This window comes from Crocuta crocuta, unplaced genomic scaffold (assembly GCF_008692635.1).
Source record: "Crocuta crocuta isolate KB4526 unplaced genomic scaffold, BGI_CrCroc_1.0 scaffold70, whole genome shotgun sequence".
NCBI classification, from domain to species: domain Eukaryota; kingdom Metazoa; phylum Chordata; class Mammalia; order Carnivora; family Hyaenidae; genus Crocuta; species Crocuta crocuta.
Window position 1 is genome coordinate 17,734,896 of NW_027528417.1, and position 20,728 is coordinate 17,755,623.

General features: G+C 47.5%; 2 protein-coding genes across 3 annotated transcripts in view; one reads left to right on the top strand and one right to left on the bottom strand.

Moving 5' to 3' along the window:
• MAP6D1 (MAP6 domain containing 1) overlaps positions 1-9,055 on the top strand; it is a 14,889-nt gene extending 5,834 nt beyond the window's left edge. Inside the window, 4 exon segments of the mRNA XM_077754580.1 lie at positions 6-267; positions 270-330; positions 4,960-5,077; positions 5,588-9,055. Of these exon segments, the coding sequence (XP_077610706.1) occupies positions 6-267; positions 270-330; positions 4,960-5,077; positions 5,588-5,668 (522 nt within the window). The 3' untranslated portion in view covers positions 5,669-9,055.
• YEATS2 (YEATS domain containing 2) overlaps positions 8,813-20,728 on the bottom strand; it is a 113,605-nt gene continuing 101,689 nt past the window's right edge. For both annotated transcript variants that reach the window (XM_077754481.1, XM_077754480.1), the window contains exons 25-32: positions 19,342-19,444; positions 18,568-18,641; positions 16,642-16,721; positions 15,296-15,497; positions 13,646-13,872; positions 12,705-12,779; positions 11,950-12,023; positions 8,813-10,541 (exon numbers count right to left, since the gene is read on the bottom strand). In XM_077754481.1, the coding sequence (XP_077610607.1) occupies positions 10,433-10,541; positions 11,950-12,023; positions 12,705-12,779; positions 13,646-13,872; positions 15,296-15,497; positions 16,642-16,721; positions 18,568-18,641; positions 19,342-19,444 (944 nt within the window). In that variant the 3' untranslated portion in view covers positions 8,813-10,432. The remainder of the gene's footprint in view (positions 10,542-11,949; positions 12,024-12,704; positions 12,780-13,645; positions 13,873-15,295; positions 15,498-16,641; positions 16,722-18,567; positions 18,642-19,341; positions 19,445-20,728) is intronic.

Sequence of the window (20,728 nt, forward strand, 5' to 3'; positions counted from 1 at the left end):
CGGAGCCCTGCATCAGCCGCCTCTGCTGCCTGGCGCGGCGCTGGAACCAGCTGGACCGCTCCGACGTGGCGGTGCCGCTGACCCTGCACAACTACTCGGACCTCGAGAGCGACGAGCCGGGCCCGGGCGGCGGTGCCTCGCGCAGGGGCCCGTCTTCTGCAGGCGCCCGGGACCCTGGCCGGGACGTGCCACTCACTCAGTACCAGCGGGACTTCGGTGTGTGGACACCCGCGGGGCCCCGAGATGCACCGCAGGGGCGCGGGGCCCGNGCATCTACGTGCTCCCCATCGGCGACGCGGACGCGGCTGCAGCGGTGACCACGTCGTACAGGTATGGGGCTGCAGGCAGGGGGGCGCATGGAGTCGGGGCCGGCCGCGGCAGGAAGCAGGCCGAGAGCCAGGGGGACCAGGCTGGGTGGGAGGGAGGAGGCACCTGGAGCCCCATCACCCACCGCTCCGGGAGGTGCGAGAGGTGCGGCGGCCTCGGAGGTCATCCCTTTTGGTCCCAGAGCACCGGAGGCGTTGCCTTCGCTGCTCCCTGAGCAGCCTGAGTGAATGAGCGAGCACCTCTGCTGACAGGGAGCTCACTACCTTGCTCAAAGCCCGCTCTCCTCTCGGGCAGCCGTGTCAGAAAGCCGTGCCTTCGACTGAGTTAAAATCTGCTTTAACTTCACCAAGCGGCTTAACTATAGGCAGGGTGCGTGCGGGCCAACAGCCCGAGCTCCCTCGGCCAGTGCACTGTGGTCGTACTGGTGAGGACCACACGGGACTTCCAGTAGGTGTCTCTCCAGGGATCTCATTGAGTGACCCAGAGCCACTGACTTAGCTTTCTCCGAGGACAGATCTGTGGGTCCACCCTGCCCCCACCTTAGCTCTGCCTCTGGTCAACAGAGGTCTTTTTTCTTTCTCGTATTATAAAAATAATGTAAACTCACCATAGAAAAACTGGAAATTATAGAAAATACAACAAATTATTATTCCCTTACTCCCACCCAAACTGGTAGTTCTAATCCTTAACATTTGAGTGTATATCCATTTGTAATTCCTCTGTGGTTAGATTCTTACTGTACACATTTTTCCATCTGTTTTGGGTGTCTGCATGTTACTAGATGTTCTTTTACAGCATGAATTTAACAGATGTATATATCCCCAGGGTAAAATACTGTACATTTATCCACGTATTGATATATATGTCCAGTTATCAATCTGCTCTCAGATCATTGAATAGTTACAATGTTTCTAATTTGGGACCATTAAAAACACTTTCTTTGATCCAGTACTTAATTTCCAGGCATTTTCCATCCAAGTATCCTTGAAGGTGGGGTGGGAGCTAAGGAATGTAAGGTACGTTGTAACATTGTAGGGTAGAAGATGGAAACAATCCCACTGTCCTACTGATGTAGGGGCTCGTTAATTAAGCCCAGAGGATGGGCTACTACTGGGAGGCCTAGAATGTACTTGAAGTGGAAGATCTTGTGTGGGTATATGTCAACACACACACGTGCACACACACACCAGTGTGCCTATTTGTGTGTTTAAAAAGGGTACTGATATATACTTATCTGCTCAAAGAAGCATAGGTTATCTCTGGATGGATGTGTGAGAAAACAGGAACCTCTGGGGAGAGACAGAAGAGGGAGAAGGAAGGGATGCTGCCGGGTGGAAGGGCACTGAGTGACTTTTCACTCTCTGAAGAACTGTTTATTTTTAAACATGTAGACGTATTACCTTTCAAAAAAAGTTTTTTAGAGAAAAATTAACTTCTGTGATAAGCATCCCAGCTGTCTTTTTATCAGTTTCTTTAGTATAGACTCCTACCTGTGGAATTAAAGGGGCAAAAAGGTATTAACTTTTTCCCTCGGTTTGTTATTGTTTGAGAGGGAATGAGTGGTGGAGGGGCAGACAGAAAGGGAGGGAGAGAATCCCAAGCAGGCACCATGTTGTCAGCATAGAGCCTGACGCAGGGGTTGAACCCACCAACTGATATCATGACCTGAGCTGATAACAAGAGTCAGGCACTTAACCAATGGAGCCACCCGGGCACCCTGGTTTTATTATTCTTAAAATCAAAGGTATTAAGGCAGAATTTCCATACAGTAATTTTCAAGATGTGTAGAACATTCCATCTCCCCAGAGGTTCCTTCCTGGGCATGCAGTTTTTCAGGAACTTAATGGGGAATGGTAGTTGCCAGATAGGTCGTGTTCACTGGTGTGTGCTCTAGCCAAGCTACTAAAAAATGCACAGGGGAGGGTCAGGGGAACGAGCGAACACGGAGCTGGGCCCTAGCCGGGCTGTGGATGGTTCTGACTGCTATGTGCCGGGCGCGGCTGGAGGGGCCTGAAGGATGAGAGGTCTGGAAGGCCAGAGGGTCGGGGGGTGCAGCCCCTTCGAATGGCTGATGTTCCAGGCCTGGAACAGGACCAGGGGCAGAGCCTGTGGGGAGCTAGCTTCAACTCAGGGAAAGGAAGAGCTTTCTAATAATTCACACGGAAGGAGGATGGCGGGAGCTGCCCCCAGGGGTGCTGAGGTCCTCCTCATTGGGAATGTTCAGGCAAAGACTGGGCTTTGAGAAGCGGCCCCTCTCTTGTCTTGAGTGGATGGTGACTTTGAACGTCTTGCTGGGCCCTCCCAGCTCCAGTAATACTAAAGGTAGAAGTTGTTATTCTCTGCTTGGCCCATACCAGGCCCCAGGTTCAGGCCCTCCCATAGACCATCTCCCTTGGGGAGATAATCTCCCTTAGTTTCTTGAGGAGTCCTGCAGTGGTAGAAAGGTACTGCCAGGGATTGGGACTCACTGGAGTTCTTGTTTCCCTGGGGTATAAACTTGGTGGGTCACTTGGTCTCTCTGACCTTTTCCTTGTTTGTAAAACAGAAATAGCCAGGGCCTGGCTCCCTCGGCCCCCATATCCCAACTCTGGCCAAGACCCAGGACCACCGCTGAACTTGGCTCCCCCAACACCATGCCAGCTGACCTCTGGCACCCCTCACCTCCCAACTCTAGGGCTTGGTGGGTGCAGCTCCATCCTGACTCTTCCTCGTAAGACAGGTGTTATCTGAGTGAATGGTTTGCAGAAATTCAGTGAGACTATTAAGATCCAGGGAATCCAAAGATACCAGAGTATTTGTGGCCACTCGCCAACCCCTGCCCCTCCTGTGAAAGCTGACTTCCCTCACTTGCTTGGCCAGACGGGTGCAGAGGATCTTGCTCTCACAGCCAGCCTGGGTCTCTCCTGGGCAGCTCCCAGAGCCTCCCCTCTGGAATTCTCTAGTGTGCTGTTGCCACCTCTGCCCCAGGTTCTAGCTCTACCCACTCTACACGACCTCTTTAGTCCGTCATCTTCCTCTTTCCTGCCTGGGCGAGTCAAAGGGCTAACCACCGAAGTGCCCAGCACAAAGGCTCATCATAACCTCATACACGTGGATCAGTAGCCTTTTTCATGAGGAAACTGAGGCTCAGAGCAATGAATGGGTTTCAAGCCCTGTTGGGTGGAAGCACCCAGGGCTCTTGGTGTTGCCAAAGATGGCCCCTGACCCTCAGTGGGACTGTCTCCCCCAGGGTCCAACTGAGGCCCAACCACGCTGGATGGGAGTGGAGCCTGGTCCGGGGAGGCGCACAGCGTATGCGGCTGTGTTTCTATTCTTTGCCAGAGCTATTTCTGCCCTCTTTCTCTCCCAGGCAGTCACCCTGTCTCTGAGGTCCCTTCTCCATCCCCCAGTCATTTCTCACTGGTCTCCTGCACCAGTCCTGCTCCAGGAGCAGCCATGGGCATCACTCTCACTCCTGGCTCTGGTCACTTTCTGTGCTGGGACTCCTGCAGCCACCCTCGGGTGGCAGGCTTAGGCTGCCAGGCCCAATGCTCAGCTCAGTTTGGGGACAGAAGGGCCCGCCCAGGGGAGGACCCGCTTCCCCAGGAGAAACAGATGGCTCGGGCAGCTGGTCTTTGGAACCTTGCAGCTTCAGAAGCAAAAGTGATGTGATCGGGCCCTGGCCCCGCTCGCCTCCTGGCACCCCCGAGTGCTGACCACGGACAGGCACAGCTGTTCCCTACACGAGCGGCCTGCCCAGTGGTGCCCAGCTGTGGTGCTGCCAAGAACAGGCAGCTTTGTTGACCTCTGGGCCTGAAACCCAGCCAGGGCTGTGGGATGAGACAAGAAATGGACCCAGCTCACATGTGGGTGCTGCTCCTGGCCAGCAGCTGGACTCTCTTCTACCGAACACCGCCTGGGCCAGGTGCTTCTATGGACACAGGAGGCCTCTGCCTTCCTGGGCTGTCTAGCAGGGGAGTTGATAGAATTGAAGGAAATAGGGCTTTTGTGTGTGTGTGCAGAGGAACTGAGGAATTAAATCTTTGTCAAAAACTGTAACTCCGGGAACAGGGAGCGAGTCTGCCCACCTGGTCACTCTTCTCCTGGGAGCCGGCCCCCGGCCTCCCCACCACCTTCCCTCCTGCATCCAGGCAGACGTGCCCATGTGCATGGTGCCATGCAAAAGCCATACCAGCTTGTAGTTTTTTGAGTCACCACTACAGTATGTCCTGCTTTTGTAGGAGTTCTTAAGACAAATAATTAAAATGTAAACATGATACTGAATCCTATTTTTCCTTCGTTGTAACCAGGTATGGAAGACTTTTGCTGTGCTGGGCGCCACGTAGGCCGGCACGTCCTGCGGACGTAAGGGCCACCAGTGGGCTGCTGGTGACTGTCCAGGGTTCTGGGTGTCTAGGGCCCCTTAACGTGGCCTGGAGACCAAACAGGGAGCACATAAGGAAGAGCTGGGACGTGGTTTCTGTTGCCCGGCACATACCTGGTGCTCGCATCGGGATCCAAAGCAGGATTTTAGCAGTGGAGGTTGGCCTGGGGCATTCCAGGAAGCACAGGGCAATGGCAGTGGCCCCTGAAGAGTCAGGAGGGATGACTGACCTGTGCAGGGGCGGGGGGGCCTCTGTTCTCTGTTCACAGACAGGAATTCCAGGCCTGGACTGGAGTGAAGCCGTCGAGATCCACAAAAGCAAAACCTGCCACAGTCCTCACAAGCCACAGCTCCGGATGGGACGGCAGCCCTGGGGTCAGCTTCCAGGTCAGCCTTTCTGAAACTGGAGCTGTGGGGCAAGGAGCTAGGCTCCAGGCTGCACAGGGTGTGGGAACAGAGGCCTTTTTCCCAGGCGAGGGATTGAGTCAGATTTTGATGGTGCAAAATGTCACTATGGCTACGGATAGCACTGTCTGAGCACCCAGTCATCACTCAACAGAGAACCAAGATGGTACTTTGTTGCTAGCCAGGTGGGCGTCACCCTAGTGCTGGCTTGGGTGTCCCTTCCCCTCCTAAATCCATCTTACCCCTTACCACTGGCGGTGGGCCTTCCAAGTCCCTAGCATTTGTGTGAAAGACAAGATGGAAGGGAGGTGATTCAGGCCTCAGAGAGCAGAATGGAAAGTCCCCCGGCAGATGTTTCCCCCTTGGACCTTTAGGTCAGCAGTCTCAACCTTTGGAGGATGGAAGGAGTGGATTTTCTTCCTGGAGCTGGGGGAAGAGGAACGTTGAGGGAAAGGCACACTAACTAATATGGGACCACATTTCATTTTTCAGGCCCCTGAGGGGAGGAAGAAGTTCACCCCTAACCCTTCAGCCATCTTTCAGGCTTCAGCTCCCCGGATCCTCAATGTGTGACTGCCTGCCAAAGAGAGGGCCACGGTGGAGCCAGAACCCACTGCTGCCGAGATGGGGACTGCGGTGAGATCTTGGGACTGGTCCCCTGCTGTCCCAGGGGAAGGGCCCGTCTTGCTTTGGGCACCGCTCTCCCCCACTGCCACCCCGGCTGCAGGCCTCGTGCAAAGCAGAGGCCCAGATGGACACGGCCCCATACAGCTGGGCTCTGGGCCTCAAACCTCCTCTCATTCCTCAAGAGGAGTATAGAAGGCTTCGAATCTTTTAATGGCCTCTTTTGGCTACTCTTCAGTTTTTAAATCTGAAGAACTTAAGGATCAATTCTGCTGTGGTCCATGAGGGCTGAGGAATATGGACATAACGGGTGCTTGAAAGAAACCAGTAAGGTCCACGATGTTTTCTCAGGCTGCATGGTAACTTTGTAACCTATGGTCACCCAAGGTACTGTCCCTGGATATTCCTACAAATGGCCCCACTCATTCAGGTTGTAGAAGAAATCTTAGGTAATCACTTGCATGTGACTCACGATGATGCCGAGTAACCAGGATGACATTTCCAAAAGGAACAGTTATCACATGGTTTCAATTTCAAAGAATTTAGGGCCAAGAGGCCCCTGTATTTTAACGAAAGGTTTCTTGTGCTGAGTGCTTAAACTACTGAATGAATGACATTTACCTTGAGGTTTCGGAGCTCCATATTTTATTACTTACTCCAGTTTTTTCCCTTATGATTGGGAGCTTTCTGGGGGAAGAAGTGGCATTAGCTTCCCTCCCTGAAAGACTTTTAAGCGTCCTCTACACCCGCCCCTAACCACCCACTCTGTGCTCTCACTCACAGTCACAGGGAGCTGTGAGGAGGCAGCTGCCTCCTTTCTCTGTCTGCTAAGTCCCAGCCCCTGTGGCCACAGGGAGCCAGCGTGGCCGGTTTGCACAGCTGGTGGTCAAACCTTTGAAGGAATTTGTCCCTTTTTAGAGATTAGGGGGGCACAACTAAGGATAGGTTATGGTAAAGGAAACTCAAGGGTGTCCCTTGGGATCTTTATCCCTCTCCAGCCCCGAGGGGCTCTGTCTGGCGAGCCGGTGGCACTCAGGTTTCACAGCCCTGACAGCTGGAGGGGGCCTGGTCCCTTGGAGGGGCTAGCTCTGGCTGGCACAGCCTTCCCCTCAGTCCTGCAAAGGAAATGCTCTGAATCATTTTAAAGGCAGAAGCAAAACCATATGCTTACACAAAGAGTTCCATTATTTCAGACTTCATTGGTTTGCATGTTTCTAAGGGAAGAGACTGCCTGCTGCTCTGCATTCTGTGGGGAATGAACAGACTAACCATACAATCAGATTTTACTAAAACGTGAAAATGCACTGTTTTAATTATAAACATGGAGCACCTTCTCATAGGTCTTTTTCCTCATCGTGGTGATATGGACTTTAGGGTGTCATGGCTGTTGCTGGTGGCTCCCTAGAGGACTGCAAATCCTAGGGACTCTCCCTGTGGACAGCCATCCACACTGGTGTCGGATGCGGTACTTCATGGGACACCCCGCCCTCCCCACCGGCCCCGGGGGCGGTACCTCAGCGGTGTAACAGGGGCCTGCCTGCCCTTCCTAGCACTGCAGCAGCAGCCGAAGCACCTGCCACCCACCACCTCGCTGGCCTCCAGAAGGCAGAGTGCATGCCCAAGGCACCTTTCTGGAATGCACTGAAACAGAAAGCTTTTCACAAAACCCCCCAACTCGATCATCTTCCTCAACATAGTTATTAGGAGATTGGGGTGCTGAAGAAGGAACTTCACCTACGCTAGGTCTCAGTAAAGCCTACCATCATGTGACTGGAATGGCCTTCCAGAGCACCTGAGACCGTAGTCTCTGTCATACTCATATGTACAAAAATAGACAAAGATAGAAAATATATTGGAATACTAAGGTTATCTTTGGGAAGGGGAATTATGGGTAACAAATTTTTTTACACCTTACTATATTTGCTAAAGTTTCTACCTAATAAGCATTTTTGTAATTCTGTAAAAACGATGTTTTTAAAAATAAAAAGTTCAATCTGCTAGCTAATTTCAGCCAAAAGAAAGTTCAAAATCAATGATTTCATAACCAATGTTAGCACTGTCAGCAGCCACCTTGATCAGCCTCGAGGATGAACTGTGAGGCCCAGCCAGAGGGAGGCCCCCCAACAGTCCTCACTTGAATTGAGACCAAGGTCCGGCCTCTGCTCCGTGGTGCTTCAGAAAAACCCATCACAAATGGGAATACTCTCATACCAGTACTAACACCAGGATCTTAAGCCAAACTCCAAGAAGCAGCTTTTGAGAAAACCTGGAACCTGCAGCCCACCCTGGGGCAGAGAGGGGAACCTGCCCTTTGAGTGAGGTCAACTCTGCCAGCCCTGTGCACACAGGCTTCAGTAAGATGGGGTCCCCAACTGAGGTCCTGCCTGTGACATGAATATCTGTCCTGTGGCTCTGGTCAAAACTGTGGCTGAGACCCAGAGGACAGGAGACTCAGCACTGCCCCTCTTCTTCCTCCAGACACTTCCCTAGAAGTTGATAGTAAGTGAAGTCTGGTCCCAAGAAAGCTACGTACCTGGACTCCATCTTGTTCTTCTCCCTGCAGAACTTCTTGCCTTTGAAGAACCAAAGCTTTCGAAGCCCTCAGTTTTTACTAAGGGTGGATGTAAAAAAGTGGTCAGTCCTGAAATATTTCCGCATCTTTGGTAATTTTTTTAGCCATTCTGATAGCAGATGGTCACGGCAGGACTGTGTCGCAGGAGGAACTTCTTCCAGACCTCAGCACGGACCAATCCTATCTTTCCGGAAAATCCAAGTGTGCTTCTTTGTTAGAGGACAGGAGCTGTTTTCCCTCTTTGCCTTGGCTTTGAGGAGGCTCCAAGCTCAATTAGGTAGTTTTCCTTTGCCTCAAAGCTGTCAGAAGTAATTACTTCCACGGCCAACATGCAGCTTCTACATTTTTTTTCAGATTTTTATGTAACTATAATCCTTTATCTTACAGAGCTGCAAATTCTTGTTGCGAAGAAGTGGAAGAATTAATGTAAACACACAAATACCTATACCTCTTCCCCATTACAGTTCTTCCTAATATAAGACTCCTACCAAAGAGCAGTGCTTCAAACTTCGAAGAACCTATCCCAAATACTAAAAGATTTATTGTAGACTTTTGTTACACAATTATGTTACACATTATGATACAAATACATTTGAAACATTAACACATATGGAACTGTTAAATCATTTAATATTTCATTTGAAAAAGAATTACCTTAGGCTTTCATACATGTACTAAGTGAACTTGTTGCCACTTGGATCAAAACCTCCATCCTGTAGCTGTCACCGTCCTCTGCTGAATAAATCTATGCACTTGCCCACTAACCTCGCCTGTAGTAGTTCATGCACAGAGTATCTGAGCCTTTATGGACTAGTCTATTGTTTATACTAAGCCCGGGCCTGCCCAAATCTTACCGAATAGATTTCCCTCTGCATCTGCAATCATCAGATGCTGAATAAAGAAGTGCAGATTTTTCAAGTCACCACCCTGCCTTCCGTTCCTGACTCAAACACCTAATGAACTCATGAAAATGTGAATTACATTGGTTGGATAAGTTTGAGAATAAATTCTTCCCTTTCCTTCGACACAGACTATGTTAGGAAGATTAGTAGGGCAGGGTATTTTTAATGGGACTGGACATCACGCAGGGCACTGCTAACCTTCCTTCTGTTCCCCTCTCTACTGAGAGGGCTCAATGTATGGATACAATCCATTCTCACCGCGTCTGAGTACTGACGTTCCTGCCTCTCGGCTTTGCCAGTCATTTCTCCTTAAGGCACTCAGTGTTTCCTTGAAACGCTTTTCTTTTTCGAAAAAACTGAATGGGAAAGAACAGGACACTGAATCCACTGTCAGGATGTACAATCCCAGCAGACCTACCCCAGAGGCTGCCCACTGGCCACTCAGCATGGCACAGTGGCTCCTACATACCACAAACGGGGTGGGACCAGCTCTCTGCCCCGCATGTATGCAAAGCTGGTACAAGTCTGCCAAGTTCCTGGGATTTGTGGGTGTTCTCGATTCCTAACATATTTAAGAGCTTCCTGACTATACCAAACGTCTCCCTGACCTATGCTGGGAATCTGTCTATCCCTGGACCATGCTCTGACCCTGGCTGTAGTAATGTTCCTGTGTTCCATGAACAAAGACTTCTGTGCGGCATGCAGGCTCCCTGGCCTTCTGGTTTTCCACAGGCATTAAGGATTCCTATAGCTGACAGGGTCCTCCAGGCCATGGCCACCAAGTGCCGAAGCCCAATCCATCTCCAGAGGTTCCCAGGTAACTGCTGGAGGTGCCTGTAACCTCAGAATGGGTGAAAACTTCTAGATTGACAGTCTTCTCTGCCTAGGCTCAAGCCCAAGGTGCCCCCTGATGACCGGAGGAGAGGAGGACCCACTGCACATGGCCTGGCCCAGCTCTCAGACTCTTCTTTACAGAGAGTGAGCAAATGCCAGCTGAAGGAGCACACATCCACTCACAGCTCCATTCTAGAATCAGGAAACAACCTTCTGTCCTGAAGGGATTTATCTGGGACTGAACCCTCTGGTGTTACAGTGAATTAGGTGGAGACAATGGTTTGGTGGCCATAATGGTCTGAGGCACACAGAAAATAACCTCCTTCCCCAAGGAGAAGAGACATTACAGTTCAAAGCTTCGGCTATTTCTTCACATCCTGCTTTTCCAGGGGCATCTTCGTTCATTCACTGATCTTCATTCAATATCCCCATGTGTTTATTTGTAAGAAAGTCCAGAAAAGGAATGTTGCAAATGGCCTGGTGGATGTTACTCACTGTAATTTCTTTGGGAATCCTGTCAAAAAAAACAAAGGATATTAGGTGCAATTTTCTCAAGCATTTAATAATTGAATCAATCCATTTATCAAGCAGACCGCCCTGTACACAGGCCCCACTGGAAGAGGACAGTGCTGACACCAGGTTCAGGGCCGCGTGGGGTGCGGAGAGGCCAAGTGCATTCTTTTGCTTGCTCTCCTTCCTCATTAATTTCTTTCATTATGGTCAAGACTGGCTTGCCCTCTTCACAGCCAGCCCTCTTTAGGGCTCAAATCTGACTTCCCAGTCACAGGCATGAGATGGGTTTCAAGAACTTGGTTGAATGGGGTAAAAAAGACTCTGAGGACTGGGAAGGAAGTAAAGTGGACAGCAAAACAGAATGATGTTTATATAATTCAATCTTAGCAGACTAAGACCTACGTCAAAGGATCACAGTACTGTGGGCCCATGTTTCCATCTTCCGGAAAGATGGGAGACAGAGTCCTGCCAGGGTGAGTGTAATGTTAAATGTTCTCATCAAAAGCACCCAGGCTACCCGCATCTGCACAGCCAGGACCGTGGCCGTGAGAAGGGGCCACAGAAGGCACTCAGCCCACTCTTGGATCTGATGTCGGAAAAGGAGCTTTCCTAGAACTCCTCTTTCCCGTTTCTTCTTTTTAAAGACACCTTCTACCCTGCCCAATGTATTATACTCCTGTGAAGTCTGACCTAACAGTCCTCTGATCTAGGCCTCTTCATGTCCTCACTCTGATACAATCTTACAAATTTATGACAGGCTTTAAGCATACATACTGGTATAAAATACTTGTTTCCTTTGAAAGGAATGCCAAGGTGTGGAACAAAGAAAGGCCTGTCTGCCATTCTTCAGAGCCTAAGAAAATGGCAAAACTCAGTGTCCTAATCAGTGAGAATGGGGGAAGCAGCAAAGGTGAGCCTGTGGGCTGCAGAACCAATGAGGTCTGAGGTGAATGTAGATTCTATAATGTACGTGCCAGGAGAGGCAGGGAATACTCACTTTCAAAGCCCCGCTTCCTGACTTCTAAAAATGGAGTTACAGTTCTCCAGTGGAAAACAAATCAGGTAATATATGCAATGTCTGACCCCAACATCTAACACATAATGGACGATATTGTTATCTTTAATTGCAAAGAGCTGGTATTAGTTCAACCCTGTAGTGCTGGAACAGTGTGTCTGAAGTAGTGATTGGGAAGATACAGATCTTGGGGCAACACTGAGCTTTCACAACAAGGGAGTCTCTCAAAATGAGAAACAGACCCATGAGCCTTCTGGCTCTGAGAATGTCCCAAGCACGGACACCTCCATCTCTAACTGGATTGATTTCACTAAGTATAAAACCTCTGAATGGGCAACTGAACTGTCAGCAAAGATCTGTTAACTGGTACCACTGACTAAAGAGGTAGAAGTACCTGTTGTGAGATGCTGTCTGGTATCCAACGGCCAAAGCCTGTCTCAGGATGTCGTTCACCAGCTGCTCTGTGGCCTATGACAGAAGAGGCAGTTCAAAAATGGACACCCACCTGCTGTTAAGAAGGGACACATCTGGCCCCGTCCCATACACAAAACTTTGGAAACAACTGTATCTCAGGACCAAAAGTCCTTAAGAAAAAACTGAAGGTTCAAATAATAGACCGAATATTAGATTACAAAAATAGAGGCCATGATTTTGAGAAATTATGAATGGGGAATGGGGGTAACATTCATTAATCAGACATTATTTTTAAGGAAAACAGGTGAGTCATGTCTGCTGCGAGAGGGGTCGCAGGAAGGGAGCAGCTTCAGGCCAGGTAAGGAAGCGATTTTGTCATCCCCTTGCCCAGGGATGGCACAACTGTGATTATTTCTCTGTTGCTGTGACATGTGGAGAAAACCCAAGGCTCTGCTTTGAGAGCACTCTCACCTCCGGAGCTTCAAAAGGCACGAAGTATCATGAGCATGACACCAGCACAAAAACTCTTGTAGACGCTCTAACACTCAGAAGACCCATGATTTAGTTCATTTAAAAATCAGAAGTAGGAAAAGAGAGAAAATGTTAAGCCTGAATAAGATGAAAAATCTTAAAACGTATCATCTCTGTTCCATTTCTGCCTTTGTCCCTCACTGAAAACAGCCTGGGACCCAGACGACCCTGCCTGACTGGCACCGCAGTGCTGGAGGCACCCACCTTCAAAATCATGTCCTCTACCACAGACGCATACACGTTCTTGTGAAGGGCCACGGGCTGCAGGGTGATGCCAATCTGGAAGAGCAGAAGAAAGCATTTGTTCCTTCTTCTACACTAACAACAACCTCTCTCTAAGCAAGCACACCTCTTGGCTGCCCAGAGGGATGTCCAGTTGAAAGGATAACCCTTTCATGGGAAGTAACACAAAATGGGACAACTGGGAGAATATGCTATCCTATTTCTCTTTGTTAAAGGAGCTATTGTAATCCTGCCTTTACCCCCAAATCTCCTTCATGAAGATCATGGTCAGAATTTGCCATGAGTTCTAATAGTGGGATCAAAACATAGAAAAGCCTGGAATCACACTTCAGGCCTTATCTGCACAAGGTGATGAACACATACTTGGAAACTGTGTCTTGCCGCATTTTGCATTTTCTCCTGTAAATGAAAACAAACACTGTCTTCCACTTTAGGTCCCAAGTGCAGGTGGCAGATGCTGAGGAGCTGCTGAGCTCCACAGAGATGGAGACAGAACTCTCCGGCACCACAGGGTAGTGTGTCCGCCACACCCACACCATGGGCAGGGCACGTGGGAGCTATAACATGTCAGGGCAAGGTGACCCACGCAATATTACGGTGTGCCTCAGGAGGGAGAGGTGCCTCTACTGAGGCAAATGAGAACAAAGATGAAAGTAAAAAACTGTCTACACCTAAATGTCTCTGTTTCAGCTCCATGGCCAGCAAGCAACCTTTCCACACGCAGTTCTCCTGCCCAGATGTGGCAAAGGAAACGCCCAGAGAGCATACTCCAAGTCTGTCAGGCAAAAGTAACTCATACATTTACTTTATCACGAAAGCCTGGTGTCGGTTTCTGAGTCTGAGGGTTTGAGCATGAAGCACCTGGTGTGTCACCTAGAAACACCTGAGGCCACAGCCCCTACCTTCTGTGTGATGTCACCAATAAATTCAGAACCCAGTGTTGGTGGCAGGTAGAACTTCATTTCTTCCTGTTTCTCTTCCTGTTCTTTTTTGATGTTGATCTTTAATGGCTCTGGGAGGTTGAGGATATCGACTTCCTCTTCATTCTCTGGCTCTCTTTTCTGGAACTGCTGCAGGTCCTCCAGTTTCCGGCAGAGGTTGTCCGCAGAGGAGAATGATGACGGGCACTCTACATGAGAAGAAATGAGTCTTAGGAAGGGAGAAATAGCGGGGGAGCTGGCCTCCCTTCAGGTTCTAGAATTCTATGGATCTGTAACTGAAAACTAGTAATTCATGAGACAGATAAGCACGGACACTGGCATCTTGTGTTAATGTAAATGTGATGTGACTGCAACTGAAGACAAAATAAACACATACTTCTGACTTAAGCCACCAAAAACTAGGCCATCCCCTCAACCCCCAAATACTAATGACCATACTGGTTTTCATATCTTAAATCTGGAAAATTTAAAAGTGCACAGTGAAGAAAATAAAAATCACCCCACGTGAGCACCTCTCACTGCTCAGAGGTTAAGTACTGTTAACATTTTAGTCTTTAATAAGTTGATTTACGGAGTCTAACAAAGAGTATTACAACTTGAGAGCCAGAAGAGGACCTGGGAACCTTCCAGGGCACACCTTTCACTTCATAAGGAAGTGAGGTCCAGACCAGGCACAAGATGGGCTTAGGGGTGCCCAGCAGGGTGGTGGCAGGGCACCAGGTCCTGGCTTCTTCTGCTTCACTGACTGGGTACTTACAAATTAATCAGTCATATTAGCAGAAAGCCTGGTCTATGTAAAGTACTCTGCTACCAATGAGTACGGAGGTAATCAATAAGGTTTCTGTCCTCCAAAGAGCTGAGATCTTTCTTTCTGACAAACTATGAAGGTTTGACACTAAGTGCTGCTGGATTTCAGAGGAAGGTCGTCTTGCACGAGGGCTCTCCGGAAAGCCTCATGGAAAACACGGAACTTGTGCCGCGTCTCAAAGGGCCCCCACACTGTCCCTGGGCCCCCGGCTCCCTCAGACGGGTGGTGGAACTTGTGCTTTTCTATACAAGTAGGGCTGGGAGGGGGAAACAGCCCTTCTTATGAAGGTGAAACTCAAAATATCTTTTATGCCCTGCTCCCACCCTATACAGCACAACCAACAGACAATTCATCCCATTTGCAACATTATTAATTGTTTCCAACTGAGCCTCCGATGCTGGGTGCTGCACTTCCTGGCGAGGCCTGGAGATAAAGTACCAGAGAACGAGGCATCTCCACCTTCAAAGAGATTGGGTAGACTCGTCTATGAGGGGTTGTTAAGGTCACAAAGGAAGGAGAAGTCAGTTCTATCTGGATGAAAGGGGGTGGGTTAGCAACGTCTTCAAAGAAGAAATGGTGCTAACTGCCTATATGTCACAAGCTGGAACATTCCTGGCTGGGGCACAATGTTGGGGACACTCAGCTATAGGTGAGCAAACGCTCCTGTTCTTCAAGGCAGCTCTTCAAGTTCTCTGGGGTTGAACTGGTCCAAGAACCATGGAGGCTGAAGAGGTGAGAGCGTGTTCCATGGAAACACCTCTCGGGCTACTGACGATGCCCAATAAGCCCCACTGAAGGTGTACCTGGCTCGCTGTCGATCTGGGTCAGCACATCCTCAATAGAGTCCCCGTCACTCCTCAGGGTCTCGGGATCAGGTGGGGTGTAGCCGTGGCAGCGACACCAGTGAGCAATGTGCTTTGTTTTAAGGGGAGTCAGGTGGTGAAATCTCGGATTCTTCTCCAGTATTTCTTGTAAGACTTTTCGCATTGTCATTGCTCTTTGCCACTTAAAAAAATTTTTTTGAACCATCAATTTCAAGTTAGCAAATGTATTCAAGTAAATCACCCAACTGTAAATTGCCATGCTAACTTAACTTCTCAGAATTGCTTTTTGTTGTTGTTTTTTAATCTGATTGTGTTTTTAAAAAGTTTTAAAAGGAAGTAAAGGAGGGCCGCCTGGGTGGCTAGCTGGTTAAGCGTCTGACTTCAGCTCAGGTTATGATCTTAGGGCTGTGGTTTCCAACCCTCTGTGTCGGGCTCTGTGCTGACAGGTCAGAGCCTGGAGCCTGCTTGTGATTCTGTCTCCCTCTCTCTGCCTGTCCCCTGCTCACGCTCTGTCTCTCTCTCAAAAATTAGTAAATGTTAAAAAAAATTTTTTTTAATTTTTATTCATTTATTTTTTTAATATTTTTATTTATTTTTAGGAGAGAGAGAGACAGCGTGAGCAGGGGAGGGTCAGAGAGAGAGGGAGTCACAGACTGAAACAGGCTCCAGGCTCTGAGCTGGCAGTCAGCACAGAGCCCGATGCGGGGCTCGAACCCACGGACCGCGAGATCATGACCTAAGTGAAAGTCGGACACTTAACCGACTAAGCCACCCAGGTGCCCCCAAAAAAATTTTTTTTAAGGAAGGAAAAGAACATCTACCAGATGTTTATGAAGTAATACTGAAACTCCAAGGTTTGGCCTAGATTTTTCATCTGGTCTCAACCTACGGTCTCATACTTCCCCTCAGCCTTCCCCAAACCCATCACACCGACTTTTTCGCAGCTTCCTGAGCATGCCTTCACATGTGCACTTTCTCTTATAAACTCCACCATCTGGCAGAGGAGCTACCACACTGGATGTACTCAACAAATATCTGCTTTCATTTTAATATACTGAAATTCATATAAGATTTTCAGAAATTTTTACCAGTGCAGAATAAAAAAGTAGACCTTTTAAAGGCTAGCTCCAAGTGTTTAAAGAATGAGATTTTTAATGAAAGAAAAAATTCTACCACTAAATATTTAACAAAATATGCTGCAAATTTTGTCACTGTTCCACAAGACAAGGTTTATGGAAGCAGCCAGAATGCACATGTGTTCTGGTTCTTTTCTTCCCAGGCTCTCAGTGGCAGCTCACACAGCCAATAGGCAGACACAGGATTACCTCAGCAGCCCTCCTTTTTCCAATGTTCCAGCCATAATACTGCTCCACAGACTTTGCAGAAAAACAGCTGGCATCTTCACCTAGAATGCACATATCCACCAAACTTTATGAATAAAGTTGCTATGATTTAAATCACACCTTATCTGCAAAAGGTATGTTCCAACATTTCTTTAGACCTATTTATTGGATATACGTTCCTTACTGGGCAAATTCACTTGCTTCTTAAAAGAGAAGACCTCTTATTATTGGTGTGTATTCAAAACAACACCCCTCTCTGGGAAATCGGCTTCTGTGGCAGAGCAAGCTTCACGGCAGGAGACTGCCTATTACAACCAGTGGAGACGGCACTGCACCAGGAAGAGGAGGTCTGAGGTCTAGCCCCGGCCTTGCCGTGAACTCACTAAGTGGTGCCAGGCATCCTATAGCACCTCTCGGGCTTCAGTTCTCTGATCTGTAAAATGAGACCACTGGTACAGATAGTTTCTGACCTGCTGTCCAGCTCTAATATGCTGTATTTGTATCTAAGTTTTTAAAAACTGGATTTTGGGGACACCTGGGTGGCTCAGTCGGTTAAGCGTCCGACGTTGGCTCAGGTCATGATCTCACAGCCCGTGGGTCTGAGCTCCTCGTGAGGCTCTGCTCTGACAGCCGAGAGCCTAACACCTGCTTCAGATTCTGTGTCTCCCTCTCTCTCTCTGCCCCTCCCCTGCTCGTGCAGTCTTTGTCTCTTAAAAATAAACACTAAAATAAAAAAATTTTTTTAAGTAAAAATAAATAAAAAACAGATTTCTAAATTTTTTCTGCCGGGCTAGGAAAATGTCCCTGAAAGTTTCCTTTGAACTACCTGAGAATGACCCCCAGACTTCAACCAAGAAAAAAAGAAGTAATTTCTTTGCTGTTAGAAAAAAATAAGCAGGGCAGGCTGTACTTGGCCTCTCATTTTCATATTCCCATGAATGTAATATAATATTTCATCCTTTCCCTATAAATGTTTGCAGGGTGCCTGGGTGGCTCAGTCAGCTGAACGTCCAGCTATTGATTTCAGCTCAGGTCATGATCTCACAGTTCATGAGTCCAAGCCCCACACTGGGCTCTGTGCTGACAGTATGGAGCCTGCTTGGGACTATCCCACTCTCTGCCCCTTCCACCCTTCCTCCCTCTTGCTCTCAAAAAAAAAAAAAATAAACAAACAAAAAAAGAAGTTTAAATGTTCGCAGTTATCAGTTATCTTGCCCGAGAGCATATGCCTGAGTATCAACAGGCTATCTGCCCCCTAAAGGCAGGTGATTCTGTGCAAAGAACTGAGAGGTAAGTTTTTCAGTCTTGCTAACAATGGGTAGTGATAGAACAGACTTCACTGTTGGGGGTCTTGATGATTGTGCATTTGTACAAATTGAGGGATAGTGAGGGATAAAAGATTAATGGCTTTAGAGTCAAACAGACCTAGGTTAGCATCCTCCCTCACTACCTATTGCTAGTGATCTCTGAGTTAAGTTACTCAGCCTTGTTTATTCTCAGTTTTCTCATCTGTAAAATGGAGATAATACCACCTATCCCACAAGAGACAGTAAAGGTACTGAGCCTGCACAGAGTCTGGCACATTGTAGGCAAAGGCTAATCTGCCTTAATAAACATTAAAAACTAATGCAGTTTTAATTATATACACAACAGATTTACATACAACAGTAAGTGTAAAAAATTCCTTCCACAGATCACAGTGGAAACAGTAAAAGGCCAACCAGTTAGTTGACCAAGACATTATGAATTCTAAAATCCTGCAAATGAGCTACAGTTGTAACTAAAATCTCCCAAGATAAGTACCACATCAGTATTAATTTACACTACGAAATGATTTAGGTTGACTCAATATCCCAAGTAGTTCACAGCTTTAAAAATGCATCCATATATTCAGTACAATTATCTTACTTTTTGCAGTGATTAAGGGAATCTTCTTTACTACTGCTGTTAAGAGTTGCTGGATAGTCTCTAAATGGTCTATCCTGAGAATAAAAAAAAAGATTAAGGTAGTAAACACACTGCGGTTTCTAGCCACACACATACACATACACACATACACACACACACGAATTTATGTATATATTCTCTTTCCAAGAGAATTAAAACATAACCAATTGTGCTGGGCAGGTCTCTCCTTTCATGGATAGCCTTCTAAACATAAACCAGATGAGACCCCAGGAATGGCAAATTATGCAAATATGTCTATATTTTAAAATTAAATAATCACATACCTTTTGCAATTCAATGCCATTAGAGCAGAAAATTTCTATATGTATGGCCTGTGAAAAGGCAGCTGTTTAAGTTAGGCAGGTGTGTAGATACTCAGACATAAAATGTATACACGTCTGAGTAATGACACCACAGAAACTTCATACCCAAGGATTCAGCAAAGAAAGTACACACTGTCAAGCTCCACTGGAGGGAGATCTGTACCACCTGAGGTTTCTGAGGCAACAAATCCACCCCTAGGTGACATCAGTGTAGTAACTGAGGACTCCTGAGCTATGCATCAAGTGGTAGCACTTGTTCACTACACATGGACATAAGGTCCCCACCCATCAAGGGGCTTACTTCTATACACACACAACTCTACACATACTCAGCTGTCACAGATACGGGTTTTAAAAAGTATCATAAAAACACCAAAATCCCAACTCCCTTAGAAAGGACAGAAATAATTACTTAATGACATAGTTTCCCAGTTCAGAACTTTCTTCTGTTTTCACTGGTGTCTGACCCTCCTGAGAGAGGCAGCCTGGCCCAGGCGTTTCTGGTTCAGTCTTTACTACAAGGGAAGAGCAACAAAAAGAGAGCTGTGAGTCTTCAATGACGGAAGGACACGTGCAGGCAGAAACAAAAGCTCTTCCACTGAAACTCAGGGAGGAAAACTGCCACACCAGCTGCTGCAGGGACACAGCCAGGGGGCTGAGATGGCGCCCATCATCACAGGATCAGCAGACAAGGGAAGAACTGTTACCCTGGGTCTCAGGGGGAGCAACTCCAGGCTCATGACAAGGCAATAAAATGGCTTTTTATGTATTTCTTAAAGGGCCAACCACACTGCTATGGGAGATCCCCCCATCACACTCACTCTCTCTCTCTCTGACACACACACACACACACACACACACACACACACACACACACGAACTGTCACATTAAAATACAATGCTGGCCTGTTCTAATATGCTTTTGGATATCATCTCTCCAGCTAAGTTGATCAACTTTCAGCATTACCTTAGTGTTCTGAGACACAAGGCGAAAGCAAAACTCAGATCTGCTGTCCTTGGAAATAGCGAAGCCAGTCACATTAGGCTTTAATCTTACTAAATCTACTGACGGAAGATAGCAAGGTCTCAGGTGCATGTGTCTCCTGTATTTCTGCAGGCTTTTTGATCAAAACACCATGACCACACACTTTCTGCTTTTCCATCAGCTCCCTTGCCTTCAATCCTCCCTTTCAACTCACTTTGCACATCGGGACCAGAAAATTTTCCTAAGTGACCTTTTTAATGTCATTTCTGTACTCAACACCCTTCAGTACCTTCCTATATAATAAGAATCTACAAATGAGATCAACAAATACATCTTGATACATCTCTCTCTTTATTGATGCACAGCTTGCATAAGATGTACAAATATTAAGGGTATGGTTCAATTACATGTCTACACCCATGTACACCACTCCAATCAAGATAATAGAGTATTTCTAGTCCTCAACCATGCTTTTGGTAGTTCCTCCCTGCCAAACATAACCACCTTTTGTCCACTTTGAATTCCACATAACTGGAATCAGACTGCACATAATCCTTTGCATCAGCATCTTTTTAGCTATTAAAAACAACAATGCAACCGGACATTCCTGAATGTCTTTTGGTGGATGGACATAAGTGTACATTTCCTAGAAGTGTATTTGCTGGAACATAGGGCAGATGTAGATTTATTAATTAGAATTTAATAAGACTTATTAGAAATCCAATTTAATTAGAAACCTAATCTAATAAATGTAAGGTTTATTAGAATCTAATCTACAGTTTGGCAGATTTATTAGAGAATGTCAAACCGCTTT